At 39.1% G+C, this 22985-nt stretch overlaps 1 protein-coding gene and 1 long non-coding RNA gene across 2 annotated transcripts in view; one reads left to right on the top strand and one right to left on the bottom strand.

Annotated features, from left to right (window-relative positions):
• LOC118765770 overlaps positions 1–4112 on the top strand; it is an 11357-nt gene extending 7245 nt beyond the window's left edge. Inside the window, exon 2 of the long non-coding RNA XR_005001646.1 lies at positions 2730–4112. This is a non-coding gene — a long non-coding RNA (uncharacterized LOC118765770). The remainder of the gene's footprint in view (positions 1–2729) is intronic.
• Positions 4113–14236: 10124 nt separating this feature from the next.
• LOC115218592 (uncharacterized protein K02A2.6-like) lies at positions 14237–14983 on the bottom strand. Its single transcript, XM_029788487.1, has one exon. The coding sequence runs from the start codon at positions 14981–14983 to the stop codon at positions 14237–14239; it is 747 nt and encodes a 248-aa protein (XP_029644347.1).
• Between the last annotated feature and the right edge of the window lie 8002 nt (positions 14984–22985).

Here is a 22985-nt window from a genome sequence, read left to right on the forward strand (position 1 = left end):
GTTTTATGTTGTGAGTTCAAATTCTGCTGATGTCAACTTTTCCTTTCATCCTTATGGGGTCAATGAAAGAAGTGCCAGTTGAGCAATGGGATTGCTTACACCCACCTCCAATCTTGCTGGCCTTGTATCAAAATCTGAAACTAATATCTTGGTCAGCAAATTTTTTGCTATTTCTCAAGACAGCGATAAATATATTTCAGTTATATTTTCTTGGATATGATTAATACTTGAATATGCAAGCGAGTCATGTTCTCTAGCCCGTTTAGGAAGGTTTACCTCCAAATATGAACTATTGACCTATGTCAGCATGAAAAGTGGACATAAAATGATGATGAGGAGGAGGAGGAGGGGGAGGGTTAACTTTACCTTTGGAAATAAAACATTAAGGACAGACATTTCCACAAGAATATTTTTCTTTACGGTAACCAAAGGTCTCTCTCTCTCCAAGTGAAGGGAAGATTGCATGATGTGTATGTAAGAATTGTGATGCTGCATGGTAATGAGACATGGGCCTTGAATGTGCAGGGCATGTGAAAGCTGGAGAGGAATGAAGCTGGTATGTTCTGCTGGATATGTGATGTCAGTGTGCATGTGTGACAGAGCATTGGTGTATTGAGGGAGAAGTTGGGCATAAGAGGAATTAGATGCAGGGTGCAAGAAAGGAGACTGTGCTGGTTTGGTCATGTGATGCAGATGGATGTAGACAGATGCATAAAGAAGTACCAATCACTTAAAGTGGAGGGAGACCCAGGGAGATGATTTGCTCTGGAAAAAAGCATTTCCCCCGTGAGTTTCACATCCCGACAGAGATCAATGAAATTGACATAGCTGATGTTCAAGGAGAATGGTTAATGTGGTGCCTGAGGGAAGAAGGTAATGAGAGTTGGAGGGGAGTTGTGTGGACCTAGGTGGAACTGGTGATAGACTGGCAAGATCTGAGGAACCACAGTTATTGCCATAGAAAAGATATGGAAATGAAATGTAATGGTGACTTTGTATCAGCCAGTCAAGTGATAGGTTCTGGATGCAATCTTGGTTGTATTTGTAAAGAAGTTCTGGACATAATACTCCAGTTTGTACATCTCAGGCAGCACTGTCCTACATGTTGCTCATACAAAAACTTTGTATAATTTTTGCTGTCAGGACTAATTCTTTCTTAGGAATCTAAGTTTAAATATATTTTATTAAACATATTTTGGAGTCTTATACAGATTTAAGAATCAGAAAAGCTCTGTTTCCATACCCCACTTTCAAGAATGCAAATTATTACATGAAACAGAACTCTTTTTTGATTAGTGTTTTTATGATGTTTGACTGGGAACTGGGTTGCAGTGAACTTCAAAATGAAGACTGGTGCTTTTGGGTAATAGTTGAATTTTGTCTGTTTCCCATAGGAACAGTTTTAGTGGTTACATATAGAATTCTAATAGGAATGTTGGGCAAAATGAAGATGGAAAAGAATTGGGATCTGGTTAACAGACTGAAATCTGCTAAACCATCCAAAGGCCAGGTAGTACCATTAAATTCTGTGATAAGCTTATCATAGTTGGAAGAGCATTAAAAAAAACAACTTGTAATTCACATGATAAAATATATTCTATGATTTACAACGACGATTTTAGACGAGATTTGCATTCAACTTGCATGTTAGCAATCTCCTTTAAGTTCAGACTCATTACAGAGTTTTCATCTCACTGTTTATCCTCATCAGTCTTCTGCCTTGTGAAAAGACTTTTGTGAGATAAGCACAGATATGTGTTTAGGGTTTGGATACATGTGTGTTTAGGGTATAAATACAGGTGTGTTTAGCATTTGGACCCAGGTATGTTTCGAGTTTGTTTACAAGTCAATCCAAACATGTGTCTTGGAAAGAAATGTTAAAAAATTGTGAAGCATACAAGCATGAGATGAGGGTTGCAGCTAACGGGCCATTGTTTAGCACCAGGTCATCCCTGAACGAGTAGATTTTATGATCAAAACCATGATCATCCATGACCCTCCATGGTCATCCGTGATTATTCTATCCTTTTAAGGACATCTAAGAACATATTATCAAACATATCCTGTTTCATTTGGAGATGGCAAAATACGACTGACTATCTTTGAGGGAGATTTGACTGCTGTATCTGGTATGTCAAGCTGCTACACAGAGGTTTTGTCATTGGCTCAAAGACATCAACATCCTATCATTGCTTACTTCTTTCTTTAGTTTTAAAAACATTGGTAGACTTTAGAAGCTGTATCAATGACACAGCAATGAGAGTAAGTCTTTAATGTAAAATACTGTTGCATATGAGAATAACATCAGCTTTAACCCTTTCATTATTTCTGACCAAAGTCACAGCCTTGTGGATGGGTTTATTGACAAATTCAGACATGTACAATATTCTTCAGTTGTCAAAACATTTCTCTGGATTATTGTCATGAAATATTGTTTATGTGAATGTCACTATCACTGAAGTGACAGACAACGGGTGTAAAGCTGAGAGAATCAGAGAAATCAAGAAAATGAATGCTTCAGTTAAACACACACACACATGCACAATGCTACACATCACACATATAAACTCAAATATGAGTCAATGAGATAGAACTTCTACATAGTCATTCAACCTGTAAGAAATTATAGCCAAAACACCCTCAAAGCACAATCTACCATTCTAAAAATATAGTCAAAATGGGAATAACTATCCAGCTTTAATCCCCTCTCATGTTTTCTTCTTCTGCAGATAACTTCCAAGTGGATCGCTGGCAACTTTATTACACAACTGTTATCTTCCGTTATACATCACATATCTAAATCAATACAATCTCAACTCTTTCCAAGATATAAAGCAAATCATTCATGTCCAGTTTTTCTCTTGCTGCTCCATCATTTATGCACATTAACTTTATACATCCAGTGGAAAATACTCACCTCATTTCTTTCCAGTTTTCATTCACACATCCTTCACATTCAAGACCCATGTTTCACAGCTTTGCTATTTGATAGTTCATACACAAGCATCATACAGCCTAAACTTCACAGAGAGAGAGAGAGAGAGAGAATCCCGATGCTGCTAGTACAAATAAAAGTTCCCTAAGTATTCTCTGCCCTGTCCTTACAATGGTCATTACCTCTTAGTTACGGTTGCTGGGAAAGAGAAGTTGTCACCCATGTTTATGGAGATTTCAAAGAATTTACATCATGGATACTTTTACAGCATCTGTCTATTACATAACGAACTCCTCCTTCTTTGATGGCTTGCTTGTGATCACACTGCATCTGTTATGCATCCTTAGTTTACATTTAGTACACAGTAGAGCGTTGCTCATTCTTTTTTGCTGCATGTGCCACGTAAAAAGCATGAAGTCCACTCTGCTGAGTGGTTGGTATTAGGAAGGGCATCCAGCTGTAAAAATCCTGCCAAAACAGTCACAGAAGTCTGGTGCAAGTTTCAGCCTGGTTGGCTACTGTGGTACCATCCCACCCATGCTAGCATGGAAGACAGATGTTAAACGACAACGACGACGATGATTGAGCTTAACCCCTCCTCCACTAAAAACACAGAAATTGGCCAGGAACAGAAGGCCTTTGAATATAGTTCTGCTTGGTTGGAGTTGACACTGGGCTAAAGAGGAACAACAGCAATTGTTGTTATGATTCCCTGATTTGCTGGTCCAGTTAAAAATAGCAGCAAAATTTCTCTCAAGCAGACAGGAGTGTATCTGGGGCACATTGAGGAGTTTTTACAGAATATTTGACTTTGAGGAAAAAAATATTTTTTATAAATGTTGACTACCTTACAAAACTATATCAGCCAAGTAAATGATCTTCTGTAAATGCATTAAAAACATCATAACATATTGAAAATACTATTTCAAAGAATTATCTCTGTTCGCTTAGAGCATGAAAAAGACATATTTAGACGGAGCGAAATAAGTAAGACAAGGTTAATTTGCCACTTCACTTCTCCAGAATTACATTTGAAAACAGCCTCATGCACATTGATATTCATCCTTAGACATCAAAAAGATCATAAATGCAACAAAAATTTAAAACATCTAGGTCAAATGAAAGAGAATCATGGAAATATGGCACATGATATGAAATTAACGAAACTTGATTAAATCTAAAAACTCAGCAAAAATATCTTCTGTAGTTCTTCATAATCTGCTGGAGTGACTCTTTTCCACCATGGAACTAAAGAGAAGGAATTACTGAAATTATTCTGTACTTATTTTGCCCCATTTTAAGCATCATTTCTTGAAAATTATCAAATTAGACATTTGTGTAGGAAAAATTTGGTTTGGAATCCAACAGAGAAAAAAAATTGAATGCTAAACACCAAAAATTATCCAGATATTTTATTAGCAACCTCATTTACAATTGGGTCAAATTTGAGGAAAAATTTATTGAAAAAAAAGTACCTTTCACCCGGCTATGTTTCAAATTCTGCTAACTTCAACAACAAATATGCTGACCATTATTTACCCCTAAAGATGACGGAAGAATACAAAATAATTATGCATTACTTGGAATTTGAAATAGGTAGGGAGAAAAATAACAAGAAATCAGGAATTACACATTTTGCCCCCACCCCTACAATGTTGTTCATGGTGCACTGTATCACTATAAAAAAGATGGGATGGTCATAAATGGAACAGCTTTGGACATAAGTTTATTCAAGTGGAGTTAACCTATAGTTTATCATCATCATCACCAGTAACAACAACTTTATTTGAAGTAAATTTTACACAGCAACAACATATTTACATCTACATGTGGAATTCTCAAGTGTCAGACAATTGCATTTTGGGATTATTGAGACAAACAGAGGAGTATTTTTGAGCCAATCAAAAAATAGAGGCTCAATAAATTTGAATGTCACAAGAAGGAAACAATTTGGATTTCTTTAAAAAAAGCTCCAAGTATTTTTCCTGGTTATCATAACCATTTAGCCGAAGCTCAATGACCAATGGTAAAGGGAGATAAGCACCTAGTGGTTACCTTCATAGTAAGGCAGTTCCCCCTGCATATTTGGAAGAGGTCTTAGGCCAGCAGTGTTTGGTGTCTGAAGATATGCCGTAAGGCTAAAGCCCGCATGAGCAAGAAACCCAGGGTAACCCCATAAACTGGCCTCTCCCATTTTAATATTAACTGCTCTACATCTTAGAGTGTGCTTCTTCTCTGGATTTATGTATTTCTACATGAATTGTTGAAATTTATAGAAAAACAAAATACGAAGAGAAGTGTATGAACAAAAAACAAGCGTATTAGTTTGATGCTTGGGAAATTGAAAAAGTCTTTTACGTTTCAAGCCTACGTTCTTCAACAGAAAGGAATAAGAGAAAATAAACAGAGAGAGAAAAAAAAACTTGTAGACTTAGCGGTCAAGCATGGCAAATGATTAGGAAAAGGGACGGTCGTTTTTGTTTTTTTTGTCAAATAAACACATGCACTATATATTCATTTTTCACTCGTTTATTACTGTTTTTATTGTAACTCATGTCCATTGTCTCGACAATAGGAAGGGGGATCCCCCTTCTCCATCCTCCCTCCCTCCCTCTATCTATCTATCTATCAAAACAAACACATCTCTCTTTTGTAATGCAGACACTTTCACTTTAATACTGAAACTATTAAAGTGAAAGTATTATATAACAGGGATGAACCATTAACAGTGGTCATCCATTTTGCTAGAAGAAGATCCACTATGGTCTTATATGCTACACCACTGGTTTTCAATTCATATTAATCAAATAATATTCAATTTTTCACCCTTATTATGTGTGTGTGTGTGTGTGTATTAGCAATTCGTATAAAATTGCATCAATGACTTGAACTTGAATAAGTAGTTTCACATAAATGGAAATAAATTAAAAAGGTTTGTTGTTATTATTATTACTGTTTGACTATTGTAATCACGTTTGTTGATTCCTCATCAGGGAAACGTTGTTGTGTTGCATTTGTTAAATAATTGTAAACCGTAACCCTCCCCTTTTCGGAGAAGGGGCTATGGTTATTGTTTAAAAATTGAATCTTGTCCCTGTTTGGGGAAATTGACAATATTTTCACCGTCTTTACGGAAGCATTTTTGTTAAAATGCCTTCGATAGAAGAAAGTCCAAAAATGAACTTCGCTGCAGCTGTACACTTCTATACAAGAGGGAGGACAAGATCCAATTGATCGAAATTGCAAGAGACGGGCCTACAATTCCAGTCTGTTATATATTTTGAGTATTGTTATCACTAGTGATATCAAGATATAACTTTGTAGTTTGTATTTTATGTGTAGATGTATATATATAGATGTACATGTAATATGTACATATATATATATACACATATATACATGCATAATATATCTACCCATACACACATACGCACACACACACACACACACACACACACACATACATAGGGGCAGGTGTGGCTGTGTGGTAACAAACTACGTTCCAAACACATGGTCCTGGGTTCAGTCCCACTGTGTGGTGACTTGGCATGTGTCTTCTGCTGTCGCCTCAGACCAACAAAAGCCTTCTCAGTGGATTTTGTACATATATACAGGCATACATACATATATATACATGCATACGTACATATTTGGCATAAACACTCTACCACTACAACTAATAACTGTTGGGAGCACTTTCAAACCTGCCTTACATTCGAACCAGAATCTCAACGCCCGAGTTTTCCATCTGAAGTTAATCCCTCTCATGGAGCTCATACAAAAAGGGCAAGTCTTTGGGCCCATACAATGTGACATGTACACAATCGAGTGGCAAAAAAGGGGCCTTCCACATGCTCATAACCTGCTTTGGCTCTCAGCGAAGATCAATTCCAATGACATCGACAAGATAATCTCTGCAGAGCTTCCTGATCCAGCTTTAGACAAAGAACTGTACGAAATAGTTAAAGCAAACATGGTACATGGTCCATGTGGGCGTGGATTCAACATAAACACACCATGCTTGAGGGACAGCATATGTTCAAAAAGATTTCCAAGGAGGTTCCTACAAGAAACGCAGACAAGTGCTGATGGGTATCCATCATACAGACACAGAAAACCAGAAGACGGAGGTTTCACAGCAACTATCGGACAGCACGATATTGATAATAGATGGATTGTTCCATACTACCCACTCCTGTCAAAGACTTTCAATGCCCACATCAACGTTGAGTTTTGCAACTCCGTTAAATCCATCAAGTACATTTGCAAATATGTAAACAAGGGTTCTGACGCTGCAATGTTTGGACTTCAACAAGAATACTGCCAGGATGAGGTGACGCATTATCAGGTAGGACGGTACATAAGTAGCAATGGGGCTTTCTGGCGCATCTTTGGCTTTCCAATTCACCAACGACACCCCACCATTCAACAGCTTGCAGTGCACCTGGAAAATAGTCAAAGAGTGTACTTCACCGATGCTAATGCTTCTCTGTTGGTAGAGGAACCAAGGGATAGTACACTCACTGCATTCTTCAAGCTTTGTCAAGTGGATCCATTCGCTCAAACCTTGCTGTATCCACAGATTCCATCATACTACACTTGGAATGGGAAAAAATGGGCTCCACGGAAAGCAGGTCAAAATGTTCATGGATACCCTGGCATTAAGTTTCACACTTGCCTTGAGCGAGTATACACAGTGTATCCCACTCAACAAGAGTGCTTCTACCTTTGTCTACTACTGCATGAGGTCAGAAGGTCAACATCTTTCCAGGCCCTAAAAACCATTCATGGACATGTCTGCACAACATACAGAGAAACCTGCTATCAACAAGGTCTGTTAGAAGATGGTGCACAATGGGATGCAACTTTAGGAGAGGCTGCTTTATCACAATCACCTAAAAGTCTCAGGGCACTATTTGCAGTATTAGTACAGGCATGCGAACTGTGTGATCCGGCCACTCTATGGCTCAAATATAGAGACAACCTGGCTGAAGACTTTCAGTGCCAAGCTCAACTGCTTTATCCTGACATGGAGGGAATCAGCAATGAAATCTATAACAAAACACTCATTGACATTGAAGACAGAATTGCTAAACTGGGTAGAAATGAATTGTCGACGTATGGCCTGCCACAAGCATTCAGGTCAGGGTCAAATAGCCTTCCCACTGCTGTCATTCGTGAAACAACCTACGACACTCAAGTGCTTTCAAAGTACATTGTTGAAAATGAGCCTAAATTACTTCCGGACCAGCTGCAGGCCTACAGAACTATTCTTAACAGTGTACGCCAACACGAGGGACGAATCTTCTTCCTCGATGCTCCTGGAGGGACAGGAAAAACATTTTTTACAAAGCTTCTCCTTGCAGAAGTTAGGCAGCATCAGGACATTACAGTAGCTGTAGCCTCCTCTGGCATTGCAGCTACTTTGTTACCCGGTGGCAGGACAGCACACTCAACTTTTAAACTCCCTCTCAATTTAGCAGCATCCGAAATGCCTCCATGCAACATCAACAAAAGCTCAGATCAGGGACAAGTACTTAAAATGTGTCATCTAATTGTCTGGGACGAGTGCACTATGGCTCATAAGGGAGCTTTGGAAGCATTAGATAGAGCCCTGAAAGACATCTGAGATTGTCAGGCTCCAGTGGGAGGTGTAACGCTTCTGTTGTCAGGTGATTTCTGGTAAACTCTTCCTGTCATTCCGAAAGGCACTAGAGCAGATGAAGTCCAAGCATGCCTAAAGTCCTCTACCCTGTGGCATCATGTTACAATCCTCAGTCTCACCACTAACATGAGAGCTCAGCTACACGGCGACAAAATGTCCACAAAGTTTGCGCAGGACATTTTGACACTTGGTGAAGGCAAGATGTCTCTCGATGCTGCAGGACAAATGGAAGTGTGGTCATTTTCCTCTGTTGTTAATTCTGTAGATGACCTCAAAAACAAAGTCTTTCTCAACTTCACACAAAACTACCAAAATCACAATTGGCTGTGTGAAAGAGCAATATTAGCTCCAAAAAACGTCGCTGTTAACAAAATTAATCAACAGCTAATGCATTCTCTTCCCAGCACTATACACACTTACAAGTCTGTTGATACAATTCCAGATATAAATGAAGTTGTGAACTATCCTCCTGAATTTCTCAATTCACTGGAGCCTCCTGGACTACCTCCACACATATTAGCACTTGAAGTTGGAACTCCTGTAATGCTACTCCGCAATCTGGAACCACCAAGACTTTGCAATGGAACATGACTGGTGATAAAGAAAATGATGTCACACGTTATCGAGGCGATCATTCTTTCTGGATGTGGAAAATGTGATGACGTCTTTATTCCAAGAATTCCTCTTACTCCATCAGGAGCAGAAATTCCATTTACATTCAGAAGACTGCAATTCCCCCTTTGTGTCAGCTTTGCCATGTCTATTAACAAATCTCAGGGTCAAACCCTCTCTGTAGCTGGTCTTCTCTTGGAAGAGCCCTGCTTCTCGCATGGGCAACTGTATGTTGGCTGCTCAAGAGTAGGAACCAAAAGAAACCTTTTTGTATATGCTCCACAAGGAAAAACAAAGAACATTGTTTACAACAGCCAGGAGGTATATACATGATCCCCTTTTTTTAAACAAACTTCATGTACTTTCGTGTATTTATATTAATATACATATATGTGTGTGTGTGTGTGTGTGTGTGTGTATCCATATATATATAAAAGAAAAGTGTCATTCTTCAATTGAATGTAACGGGCAATGCCGGGTATCTCTGCTAGTATATATATATATATATATATATGCATGGGTATGCAGAAATTCCGGGATGGTGTCCGGCATGCTGAAAGACCACTGGGAGTGAAGCACCCCTCAGCTTTTGTTAAAGCATGTCTCTAGGAGAAGGTCACTCTGATATAAAACCAGATATGCAGGGAATGGCATTGGACATTTTGGGGATCTTTGGTTTGTGCTAGAGATCACGGCGCTCCCACATCCCTGAGCCTGTGACTCATATTGGCACCAGACATCTTGCTCCGGCTTGTCTCTGGATAATGTCAATAAAGTGGAGAGGGTCTATGAGGTGTTGTGCAAGCCTTATTGGACCTAAAACTCTGCACAGGCATTGCCGACCTCTGCTCGATATGTGCATATTTTTTTCCTCTCTATATATTTATCTTATTTTCTTTTAGTATATATTTTCTTCATTTTTAGTATATATATATATATATATATATATATATATATTTTCTATTCAGAAGTCCTGGGGCGATGGGAAGGTGGTGAAGCATGCAGACCTGACGGGTTGGAAGTATGTAGTCAGCGACCTGCATGTAGGCAGCCCATGCTAGATATAAAATCGTCTCCTTGTCGCCCAAGACACCGGTAGGATTCGGTTGCTGCATGGGTGTCTGAGCAGCTCCATTTGGAGAGGGCACTGCTCACCCGGAGACCGGGGAGGTTCTAGAAAAGGTGAACCAAAAATTGCCTGTCTTTCCATATCTGGTCAGTTTAGCGCTACTGACGGATGTCCACCCTGTGCTCGAAAAACAAAGAGTCTTTTATCTATAAAATCTGGACGAAACTTAAACATTTCATGTTGGAATGTGCTCACTCTGTTGGACAACAAGAGTGATTGCAGGCCTGAAAGACGACCTGCACTTGTTGCTCGTGAGCTGAACCGTTATAAAATTGATATAGCTGCACTCTCAGAGACTCGTATAGAAGGTGATGGTCAGCTTGAGGAAGTAGGAGGTGTATACACCTTTTTTTGGAAAGGAAGGCAGAAGGGGGGAACGCAGAGAGGCTGGTGTTGGTTTTGCAGTCCAATCTGATATCCTGAAGAAGTTGGAAGAGCTCCTTGTTCCTATAAATGAACGTATAATGACGCTACGGTTGCACTTGAAAGGTAAGCAGGTTTGCTACTCTAATAAGTGCCTATGCACCTACTTTGAATAGCTGTGATGAAGATAAAACAATCTTTTATACCCAGCTGAGAGCCATACTTAGAAAAATCCCCAATTCTGATAAAGTCATTCTACTGGGGGATTTTAATACCAGGGTTGGAACAGACTGGCAAACATGGAACTCTCTTGGATGTTTTGGAGTAAGGAAAATGAATAGCAATGGTCTCATGCTACTGGAGCTTTGCGAAGAACATGGACTTTACATTGCAAGCACTCATTTTGTGCACAAAGGTGATCACACAACAACATGGATGCATCCAAGGTCCAAAGTTTGGCACTTGCTGGATTATGTCATCATCCGCAAGCACCACATTTATGACATTTGTAATGTCAAGTCCTTGCATGGATCAGAATGCAGGACAGACCACAGTCTGGTGCGAGCAAAGTTCCGGATGGCGATTAGGACGAAAGATAGAAGAGGATCAGTCAGCATTCCTTGCCGTCTAAATGTCCACAAGGTATGTGATGTTGTGGTTAGGAAAGAGCTTCAATGAAACTGCTGCAGCATGGGAAGATTTTCGAGTCCAGGTTGCTCAATGTTGTTATGCATTGTTTGGTTCTTGATGGGCTGATAGACAACTCAATGAAGGCATTGTTATTGTTTTACGTGTTTATTCACTTGTTACACGAACTGTCAACATTCAGCGTAGTAATACATATATACTTTAGACACAGTTCGTACTGTTTACTAATAAAATAGTGCCAAAAGTGGGGATGTATTCTACACACGTATACCTACGTATACACATAGATATGAATGTGTAACATCCCTTCTTCTTGAAAAAAATAAAGGGGTCTTTTGGCAGTGAAGACAAATATAAGTAGTCTCCCTTACTCTAATGGATAGTCAGTGCAAGGTGGCAATCCTGCAGCAGAAACCGTGAGATTATTCTACCTGCTCACGTGGTTTTCTGCTTTGTAATCTAGCAGAATTAGTTATTTATCTTTTTGTTTTCTTTTTTTTTTTCTTTAATGGTATCGAACCGGTGGCAGAATGTTCTTTCTCCATCTGGTGGATCTTGTGCTTTGCACCGGTGTCTGAGGTGTGTTGTTGGGCTGCTGATGGGTGGTTGGTGCCCGTTGGGGTGATGATTCTGTGGGTGTTTCCTGAAGTCATGGGAGCTGTGCTGTGCTGTTTTCTTACTTTGTAAATATGTCCACGGGTGTTAGATGGGTGGAGTTTGAAAAGGTGCTCAGAGTTATTGTTTGTACGATGGTTGATAATTTTATGGGTGTCTGCCAAGTCAGCTGCCAGACGTCGGAGTTTCAATGTGTCCATGCCCAGGGAAGTAAGGCGTTCAGGATATGGCAAATGCCTGATGGAGGGTATTCTTTTGGTTGCACGTCACTGAACAGCTTCCAGACGATTGATATCCTGGGCAAAATAGGGGTTCCAGACCGGTGATGCAAATTCCAGGTGAGGTCTTACCATAGCTATATAAAGCCGCAGATAGATAGCCGGAGAGCGGCTTACAAAGGATTTGGTGAGTGATGCCAAGACACCCTCAGCCTTCTTGACAATTTTAGCGATGTGTTTTGTCCAACATAAATCACTGTCGACAATAACACCCAGGTCACGTTCACATGAAGACTTTTTGAGACTAGTGTTGTGGAGGGAGTAGGTGGACGCTGGGTTTCTCCTCCCAAAATGCATGGTGGTACATTTGTCCACAGCCAGCTTGAGTTGCCAGTCCATGATCCACTGCTGCATTGTGTCCAGGTCTGCTTGCAATAGAGATCTATAGTGTACAGGATTTGACCTCTTTATTTTGAGGTACAGCTTGATGTCATCTGCATATTTCAGCACTGTGGCATTCTTTAAGTTGGCATCTATGTCATTAACATATGCAACAAATAAAAGGGGGCCAAGAACAGATCCTGTGGTACACCAGATGTCATCTCATAGGGCGAAGAGTGCTGTCCTAGAACTGTGACAACCTCTTTTCGGCTGAAAATAAAGGACTTCAACCAGTTATAGAGTTCATCTCTTACACCAAACGCAGAAAGCTTCACCATAAGTCTTTTGTGTGGCACAGAGTTAAAAGCCTTAGCAAAGTCCAGGTAAACAACATCCACCCAGGATCCGCGATCAGTGATTTGGGTAAAGTCCTCAAGAAACTCGATGAGTTGATTACAGCAGCTGGAGTTAGGAATAAATCCGAATTGTGACGGCTGGATGAGGCTGTGAGACCTCCAGAAGTTCCAGAGGGTTTCTCTGATACAGGATTCCATCAGTTTGGTGATGCAGCTAGTAAGACTGACGGGGCGATAGTTGACAGGCGATGTGCGGTCGCCTTTTTTGAACAGAGGGATGACGCTGGCAGTTTTCCACTGTTCTGGAGTAACACCATTGTCAAGACAGAATTGGAAGAATAGAGAAAGTTGGCTTAGAAGAAAGTACCCACCGCGTTTGAGAAGTAGGTATGTAACACCATTGAGACCAGGAGAGGCATAATTGCGTTTATTCTTAAGGTGGCGTTGCAGCATTGCTGGTGTAAATTGCATAGTAGATGTAGAAACTGTCTTTTCTGTCTTTGTACATGCCTACCCAATATACTGCTGACTTGGCTCAGAGCTTGTATTTCTCCATTCCTAGATGCCCTTGGTGGATCTTGTCAAGAATCTCTTTTTGCATTGACTTGGGTATAATTATTCAGGATCCAGCCATCAGAATTCCATTCTCCACTGATATATCATCATGGATGGCCCAATATTCACGAATGAGGGGCTGCACCTGATGTCTCTTTTCTGGCCACCCCTGAATCACCATCTGAATAAGGAGCTGGAGTTCATCTTTGCCGGTCTCCTCTTTGATTTCTGCTAGCTTTGTGGTTGTCACATTTACAATGTGGTGGACCTTTATGCGTATTCCTTCCATCTCCTGTTTATCATGTGATGATAGTCTGGAAAGAGCATCCGCCAATATCAGGTCTTTTCCTGGCTTGTACCTAATATCGCAGTCGTATGTTTGAAGCCTTAACAGTAATCTTTGCAGTCTGGCTGGTGCTTTCATGAGGTTTTTTCTATGTATTTGTTCTAGCGGGCGATGGTCTGTTTCAATATTGAAATGTCTGCGATACAGGTATGTATGGAACTTTTCACATCCATATACTACTGCCAGGAGTTCCCTTTCAATATTTGCGTACCTTGTCTCTGTGGGTGAGGGAGCTTTCGAGGCATATGCAATGGGTTTACCTTCCTGTATCAGTGCTGCGCCAACTCCTCTCATAGAAGCATCGACTTGGAGGTTACTGGTTTGCGTCTGTCATAGTATTGCAGAGTTGTCTCCTTACTGATGAGCTTTTTGATTGCTTTGAAATCCTGTGTGTGTGAAGCACACCAATCAAACTATACGTCATCTTTGTTTATATCTCGGAGATTTGCAGTGTGATCGGCCAGCTTGGGTATGAAGGCTCCCATGTAGTGGATGAGTCCCAGGAAGCTCCTGAGTTCCTTCTTGTCATTGGGTTCTTTAATGTCTCTGATGGCTTCCACTTTAGTGGGGTCTGGTTTAACTCCCTCTGCAGAGTATATAATTCCAAAGAATTTGCACTCCTTTGCTTTTATCACACACTTGTCTGCATTGAGTTTGATGCCTACTTGTCGGGTTTTCTCCATAGCTTCATGTAAATTCAAGTCATGTGTAGTCTCATCCTTGCCATGCACTTGGATGTCATCTGCTATTCCAATTGCTCCCTTACAGCCTTGGTAGGTCTCATCTATTTGGCGCTGGAAAACATCTTGGCTCACCTTCAATCCAAATGGGAGTCGGTTGAATCGATATCTGCCAAATGGTGTGTTGAAGGTAGTGAGGTTGGATGACTCTTTGTCTATCTTTACATTCCAATACCCATTACTGGCATCCAGTTTGCTGAATAATTTGAATCCAGCCAATGATGGTGTGATTTCTTCAAGGGTTGGAATTGGATGGTACTCTCTTTTTAATGCCTTGTTCAGGTCCCTTGGGCCGAGGCATATCTGTAGGGTACCATTGGGTTTTTCCTTGATTACAATTGAATTCTCCCAGTCTGTTGGTCGTGTCACTTTGGTGATTATTTCCTTTTTTTCCATTCTGTCCAACTCTGCCTTCAGCATCTCTTTTAGTTCTTAGAGGGACGCGGCGAGGTGGGTGAACAATTGGTTTGATATTGGGGTCGACTGTTATATGGTATCAACATTTCACAAAGCACCCAACTGTATCGTCAAAGCATTCATGGTACATGCTTATCAGTTCTTCTTTGTTTGTGATTGGTGGTCGGTCTTTGATAAGCATATCTCTGTCAATCCTGCTCGGAGCTGCCTTCACTTCACCATTGATTGACACAATATTAAGCCTTTTGCAGGTATTGAGTCCAAGAATTGCTGGTCCTTCTGTTCTTGTGACATAAAAAGAACACTTGATTATTTTTCATTTGTATTTCCCTGTGATTGTTGTTTTGCCCAGTTGTGGAATCCTGGTACCTCTGTACGCAGTGAGGATTACATCACTTGGTGTGAGGATTCCTTCTTTGATTTTATCCACTTGTGTCATGTGTTCTGGGAACATCTTTTTGTAGAGGTTGATAGGCAAGATATCACTCTGGGCTCCAGTGTCAATCTTTAGCCTTAAGACTATGTTTATTTGTTTCCTGCCAGACTTCTTTTGTATTCGTATCGTTGTGTATGCCTCATTTTTTTTTCTGGTCGTCATTTCCCATCTCATGCACATTTATTGTGCCGACTGCCAAGAATTCCTCCTCTGAGGTGTTTTGTTCTTGTTGTTGGGCATGTATATCTCTTCTTCTATTTCCGCTCCTCTTTGAAAATTGGGGCTTGTCTTTCTGGGATTTTGTTAGCCTACACATTTTTTCCCAGTGGTTGGGTTTTCCACATGCTTTGCAGTGTGTACCGAATGCAGGACATTTCTTCTGGTTATTAAACTCATGCTCTGTACCACAGTATTGGCATGTTCTTTGTTTGCAGGTATGTTTCGTCCTATGCCTAGATACAATATCTACACTGCTGCCTAGTGAGCTTGTTTGTAAGCTAAGTGAGGCCATTTGTTTGGTAGTAGCTTCGAATGCTCTTGCAGTGTCTACTGCTTCTATCAACTGGAGAGCGTCCTTACCTATGAGGGATTTCTGAACTTCTTTATGAGCACACCCCCATATTAATTGATCAACAATTCTTTCGTCCTTATCTTTGAATTTGCATTTTTCGGCAACATTCTTTAATCTGGACAGGAAATTGTCAATCGTTTCTTGTGGGTCTTGTTTCAGGCCCTGGAATTCGTATCTGTGAATTCTATGGTTCGATCTGGGCTCTAGGTGCCTTTCAAATTTCTCTAAAAGTGTGTCTGGTTTATTGCAATTCGATTCTGACATATCCCAGCTATTGAATAGGTCTAGGCCCTTCTCTCCCGGCCATAAAAGGATATAGCTTACCTTTTCATCGTCAGTTATACCTTTCAGGAAACATTTGAAAGCTAGTTGAGTTTTCTGTTTGAATTTCTTGAACGCTTCCACGATATCATCGGAGTCCCAGTTCATGATCGGATGTAGATTCATCTGTACAGCGACGGAGGTCGCCATTTTGGATCGTCGTGTATGTGTGTCCGAAGACAAAGCGATGTTTTGTTTGTTAAATTTCTGGTTCGTTGTGTTTCTGTTTTGTTGTAAAGGCACAGTTTCCGATTAATTATTTACCGCTGCAACCATGTTATGTGTAGTTTCGTTCTGATGGGATAGACAACTCAATATGAAGCCATTGTTATTGTTTTACGTGTTTATTTACTTTTCATGTTACAAAGACTGTCAACATTCATCGTAGTGATACATATATACTTTAGACACAGTTCGTACTGTTACTAACAAAATAGTGCCAAAAGTGGGGATGCATTCTACATACGTATACCTACGTATACACATAGATATGAATGGATAACATATATATATATATATATATATATATATATATATATATATAATATATATATATATACATATGATGATCCTTCAAGAAAAGTAGAATTGCCTGTCTATATGCTCGCTGGCAGCGAGGGCCTCGGGGACAAATGGCCTTACACTAGATAGACTTAGGAAAGACTTAATCAGCATGCTTGCCTCCATGGGCTTGAAGATCACCATAGAAACAGCGGACTTCTTAGACCTCACGCTTGACATAGGCTCCAGTACTTACAGGCCATACCGCAAACCAAACGAGAGGCCATCGTACACAGCCTCAAGTCACCCACCTATAGCACTCAAGAACTTGGTAAAAGATTCAGTAAGAGGATTTCGAGCCTTTCCTCTAGCCAGGAACCCTTTGACGAGCAGTCCCGTACAATAATGATGCCCTAGGTGCCAGTGGGTTTAGGGACCGCATCACCTACATACCGGAACCCAACAGCCAAAGAAGGAAGCCCCACAGAAACATCATTTGGTTTGCCTCCCCTACATCCTTAATACAATAACCTATAGGTAGACTATTCCTTAAATTAATAGATAAGCATTTCACTAGCATCCATAGGTACGGACCCATTTCCAACAGGCACAACATTAGGGTCTCATTTAGCTGCGGCCCCAATATTAAGAGCATCCTAGCTAGCACCTCTAGGACACAGGAATAGGCGGGTTGTTCATACAGGATTTGAAACAGTTGCTCGGTCGGAGGCCGCTGCAAAACCAAAGGGGTCGTATATCAAGCGCAGGTTCTAACACGATATGCCTTTAACACCGGCAGAAAGTATAACAGCTGTAGACATGAGAACAGAGCCAGTAAGACAGCCACCATTGTTACAATGGATGGCAACATCACTAACAACAACAATGGATAAGCATTTTGGATCTTTTCCTTTTGAACGGCACATGTCAACACAATTTCTAGTTAACTAAACACTTTTAAACTTCGTATACTGGTAGAATGTGTTTATAAAACATCATTTTTTTCTTGGCTTTATTGTGAAAATTCTATAGTTTGTAAGATATTTCGTCTGAAATTTCGAGCATTTCGGCAATTTTAACCAATCACTGACCTCCATTTGGGGTGAAAACATTCCGTGCTGTATGAATATGTCCCTCGTTTAAGAAACAAATTGGGTTTATTTACATTTGTGAAGAAAAAAAGATACCCTTCCCCCACTCTAAATCTAAAATAGATTGAAATGCAATAGATCGATACTAGGGTTATAATTATGGGTGACAATTTCATACGACACCGCTACAGAAAATGGGATTTTTTTCTAGTGGTGTCAAATGAAAATGTCACTCATAATTATAACCCTAGTATCGATCTATTGCATTTCAATCTATTTTAGATTTAGGGTTAGATTTAAGGTTAGAGTTAGGGTTAGGGGTGGGGGAAGGGTATCTTTTTTTCTTCGCAAATGTAAATAAACCCAATCTGTTTCTTAAACGAGGGACATATTCATACAGCACGGAATGTTTTCACCCCAAATGGAGGTCAACGATTGGTTAAAATTGCCGAAATGCTCGAAATTTCAGACGAAATATCTTACAAACTATAGAATTTTCTCAATAAAGCCAAGAAAAAATGATGTTTTATAAACACCTTCTACCAGTATACGAAGTTTTAAAGTGTTTAGTTAACTAGAAATTGTGTTGACATGTGCCGTTCAAAAGGAAAAGATCCAGCATTTTTTTTAACTCGACAACCATCGTGTTGGTATTAACACGGGATGAGCAGAGTAAATAGGGCAGCCTCTTTAATGTCTGTAATCGAAAGGACGAATACGTTATGTTTAAGGAACCCCCTTTTACGTCACTATGTGCGCACGTGCGGGTGTGTATGTATGTATGTATGTATGTATGTATGTATGTATGTATGTGTGTATGTGTATATGTATATATATATATATATATATATATATATATATATATATAGTTTCAAAAATTCCTTCATAGAATTCACGCAGCGAAAAGGAAAACAATTACAAATTTCACTGGGAAATTTAATAGCTTAATTGTTTAACAAACATATTGGACGGACATAAGTAACAGACACCATGAAGAGATTTTATGCGACCAAACATATTGAACCATTGGATCAGTTATTCAAACCGATGAGGAAGACGGCACAATATAATTGAAAGAGACGGTAGTTATCTACAATGGAAGAAGATACCACGTGTAAGGTGAGGGTAAAAGAAAACCACGACTGACGTTGAACGACAGTAAGTACATCCAAAATTTATAAAGCAGCAACATACATAGATACTTGTAGCACACATATATATACGTGCAGAGTGAAAATAAATCACACTATTTAATGTGACAGACTACACTGCAAAAAATCAAAAAATTCACTGATTGGGGAGGGGGCTCGGAAAATACCCACGATCAAACGTAGAGGATCCGAGCAATAAACCTCAACGCCCGGTCGCAGGAGCGCAACAGAAACCGTCTAAATACTTCTCATGCAATGTGTATACAACAAATATCGAGAAAAAAATGCGCGCTGACAAACGGGGGCTCGGAAAATACCCACGATCAACCGTAGAGGATCCGAGCAATAAACCTCAACGCCCGGTCGCAGGAGCGCAACAGAAACCGTCTAAATACTTCTCATGCAATGTGTATACAACAAATATTGTTGGGTGGACAAACACACACACACATATATATACATATATACGACGGGCTTCTTAAAGGTTCCGTCTACCAAACCCACTCACAAGGCTTTTGCTGGCTCGAGGCTATAGTAGAAGACACTTGACCAAAGTACCACGCAGTGGGACTGAACCCGGAACCATGTGGTTGGTGAGGAAGCTACTTACCACACAGCCATCCACTCTTTCTCGAACACATCTCTTCTAAACCCTGCCAACGCTGTTTCCCCGAACACACTTCTCGACAAAGCTCATATTTTTTTGTAACTTTCAAATAAAATAATTAAAAAAAAACCTTAATTTCATATTGATGTGGGGGTTAATATAGGGCGTAACAAATATCAGAAAATCAAAAAAAAAATGTGTGTAATAGGTGTAAAACAACTTCCTATGAACGAATATGAAAAAAAAAATTCGCGCACGCCAAAGGGGGGTGGGGGAGAGGCCTCGGAAAATTCACATCGGGAAGTTCCGAAAGCGTCTGAGGAGCTGACCCGGGCACCAAAACAAAAAGAAAATAGTGTAATATGTGTAAAACAACTTGCTCTAAACGAATATGACAAAAAAAAATGCGCTCTCGAGAAAGAGGGGTGGGGGAGAGGCCTCGGAATATTTATATCGGGAATTTCCGAAAGCATCTGAACCGGGCACAAAAACAAAAACAAAAACAGCGTAATAGGTGTAAAACAACTTGCTCTAAACGACTATCATGAAAAAAATGCGCGCTCGCGAAAGGGGGGTGGGGGAGAGGCTTCGGAAATTTCACATCTTCAGTCCACGGCCTTTAAACTAAGAAAAAATAGTGTAATTGGTGTAAAACTACTTGTTCTAAACGAGTATCAAGAACACACACTCACACATGAATCATAAACTCCGTATTTCGCAAAAAAAAAAAATAAAGAGAAGAAATTCTGGAAAAAGTGAAGAAATGTTGGATCTCATTCCTTGGTTAAAGCTATTTTAAACATTAAATTTATGCTTTTCTTTGAAATAGTTCAGATATATGCAATTCTTCTCACTTATTAAGATGCATTTATCAGAAAAAAAGAGAAAAAAATTATTATTTTGTGTCAATCCTTCCCTAATTATCCTTTATTAATTAGTTTTGGCGTGTATTTTTTTCCCAAATTTATTTTTTCACCTTTACAACACTGTTTAGTAAGCAATTAATTATCTTTATAATTTGCATATTTGACTTATTAATCAAAATTCTCTAGATGTAATATATACTAAGTAATGCATCCTTCATTTATGTGTTCCGTTCTGTATTATGCATGCGTGACTGTTTGTATGTAAGTGTGTTTAACTGTGCACATGAATGTGAATATTAAAGAACATATTTATTTACTATGATTGTTATTTTCAGAACAAATAAATCTTTTGGCTGTTATGTTATTGATGTTATTATTATTGCTAGTTAAAGGGTGGTGACTTGGCTGAATATTTTGAGTCTTGTAGTATGTAGTTGTGTTAGTCAATATTCTGAGTTCAAATCCAACTCATTTCTTTATCATCATTATCGATGGACCACTCAAAGAGGTATGTATACATTATCATTTTCGTAACATAATTTCTGTAGTATTTCAAGATGTTTCTGACACGTATTTTGATTCACATGGCGGAGATCCAACATTTCTTCACTTTTTCCAGAATTTCTTCTCTTTATTTTTTTTTTTTGCGAAATACGGAGTTTATGATTCATGTGTGAGTGTGTGTTCTTGATACTCGTTTAGAACAAGTAGTTTTACACCAATTACACTATTTTTTCTTAGTTTAAAGGCCGTGGACTGAAGATGTGAAATTTCCGAAGCCTCTCCCCCACCCCCCTTTCGCGAGCGCGCATTTTTTTCATGATAGTCGTTTAGAGCAAGTTGTTTTACACCTATTACGCTGTTTTTTTTTTTTTTGTGCCCGTTCAGACGCTTTCGGAAATTCCCGATATAAATATTCCGAGGCCTCTCCCCCCCCCCTCTTTTCGAGAGCGCATTTTTTTTTGTCATATTCGTTTAGAGCAAGTTGTTTTACACATATTACACTATTTTTTTTTTGTTTTGGTGCCCGGGTCAGCCCCTCAGACGCTTTCGGAACTTCCCGATGTGAATTTTCCGAGGCCTCTCCCCCACCCCCCTTTGGCGTGCGCGAATTTTTTTTTTCATATTCGTTCATAGGAAGTTGTTTTACACCTATTACACACATTTTTTTTTTGATTTTCTGATATTTGTTACGCCCTATATTAACCGAAAATACTCCGAAAGAAATATTTGCAGAAAGGTGAGTAGATTCATTACACAATTCATTTCATTGTGTTACTGCAGTTTAGTGAGATTTGGCTGTTATTTCTAGCATGAAAATAGCCGGCTTGAGGGGGATATATCTTCTCTATATATAAAACTGAAATGCGTTTTTACCGCTTGGATCGCTTTCAATGCCACTACATCCCGTCCGATTCGCTCCAAAATTTACAGGGACTTGTAGAATGAGATGACGATGCTCGTGGGCTACCTTAGAAATCCCTATCTTAAAAGGTGTGGTTGCTAGGGGCCATCTTCCTCACTCACCCTATTTCCTCCTTTCCCTCTCTTACTCCCCTTCATAACTTTCAGAAGTCCACTACCGTTATTTAAAGTATCTGTCACTATCGCTATTTCCTTTCTTTTTCACTGACTCTGTTTCCTACCTTCCTATCACTTCGGCGACGTTCTTTTAAGTATATGTTTGTCACCAACAAACAACACACGAGCATGAGAACAAATATTATGAATCAGATATTCTTGTGTTCATTTATATGTGTGTGTGTGTGTTCTATATATAAATATGTATATATAATGTATGTGTGTGTGTGTGTGTGTTCTATATATAAATATGTATATATAATGTATGTGTGTGTGTGTTCTATATATAAATATGTATATATAATGTATGTGTGTGTGTGTGTTCTATATATAAATATGTATATATAATGTATGTGTGTGTGTGTTCTATATATAAATATGTATATATAATGTATGTGTGTGTGTGTGTGTGTGTTCTATATATAAATATGTATATATAATGTATGTGTGTGTGTGTGTGTGTTCTATATATAAATATGTATATATAATGTATATATACAAAGTGTATGTATCTGTATTTATGTATATTAAACTTTTTCATACTTTTTCATAGTTATATATATTTTTAAACAAATTATAAATGTAATTTAATAATTTTTATTTTCAATTTAAATAATTTAAAGTTTTCAATTTTATATTTTACTAGCAGTATCGCCCGGCGTTGCTCGGGTTTGTAAGGGAAATAACTATATAAGCATTTTTAGTGAGTTATAGCAAAAAAAATAGCAAAAAATGCATTAAAAATGGAATAAAAAATGATAGTAATTTTTTTTTAAATCGTTGACTCATCGTATACATTTTTAGAGAGTTACTTCCCTTATATAATAGCGAAAAATGCATTAAAATGGAATAAAAAATGATGGTAATTTTTTTTTAAATC

The sequence above is a fragment of the Octopus sinensis genome, linkage group LG13, assembly GCF_006345805.1.
Source record: "Octopus sinensis linkage group LG13, ASM634580v1, whole genome shotgun sequence".
NCBI classification, from domain to species: domain Eukaryota; kingdom Metazoa; phylum Mollusca; class Cephalopoda; order Octopoda; family Octopodidae; genus Octopus; species Octopus sinensis.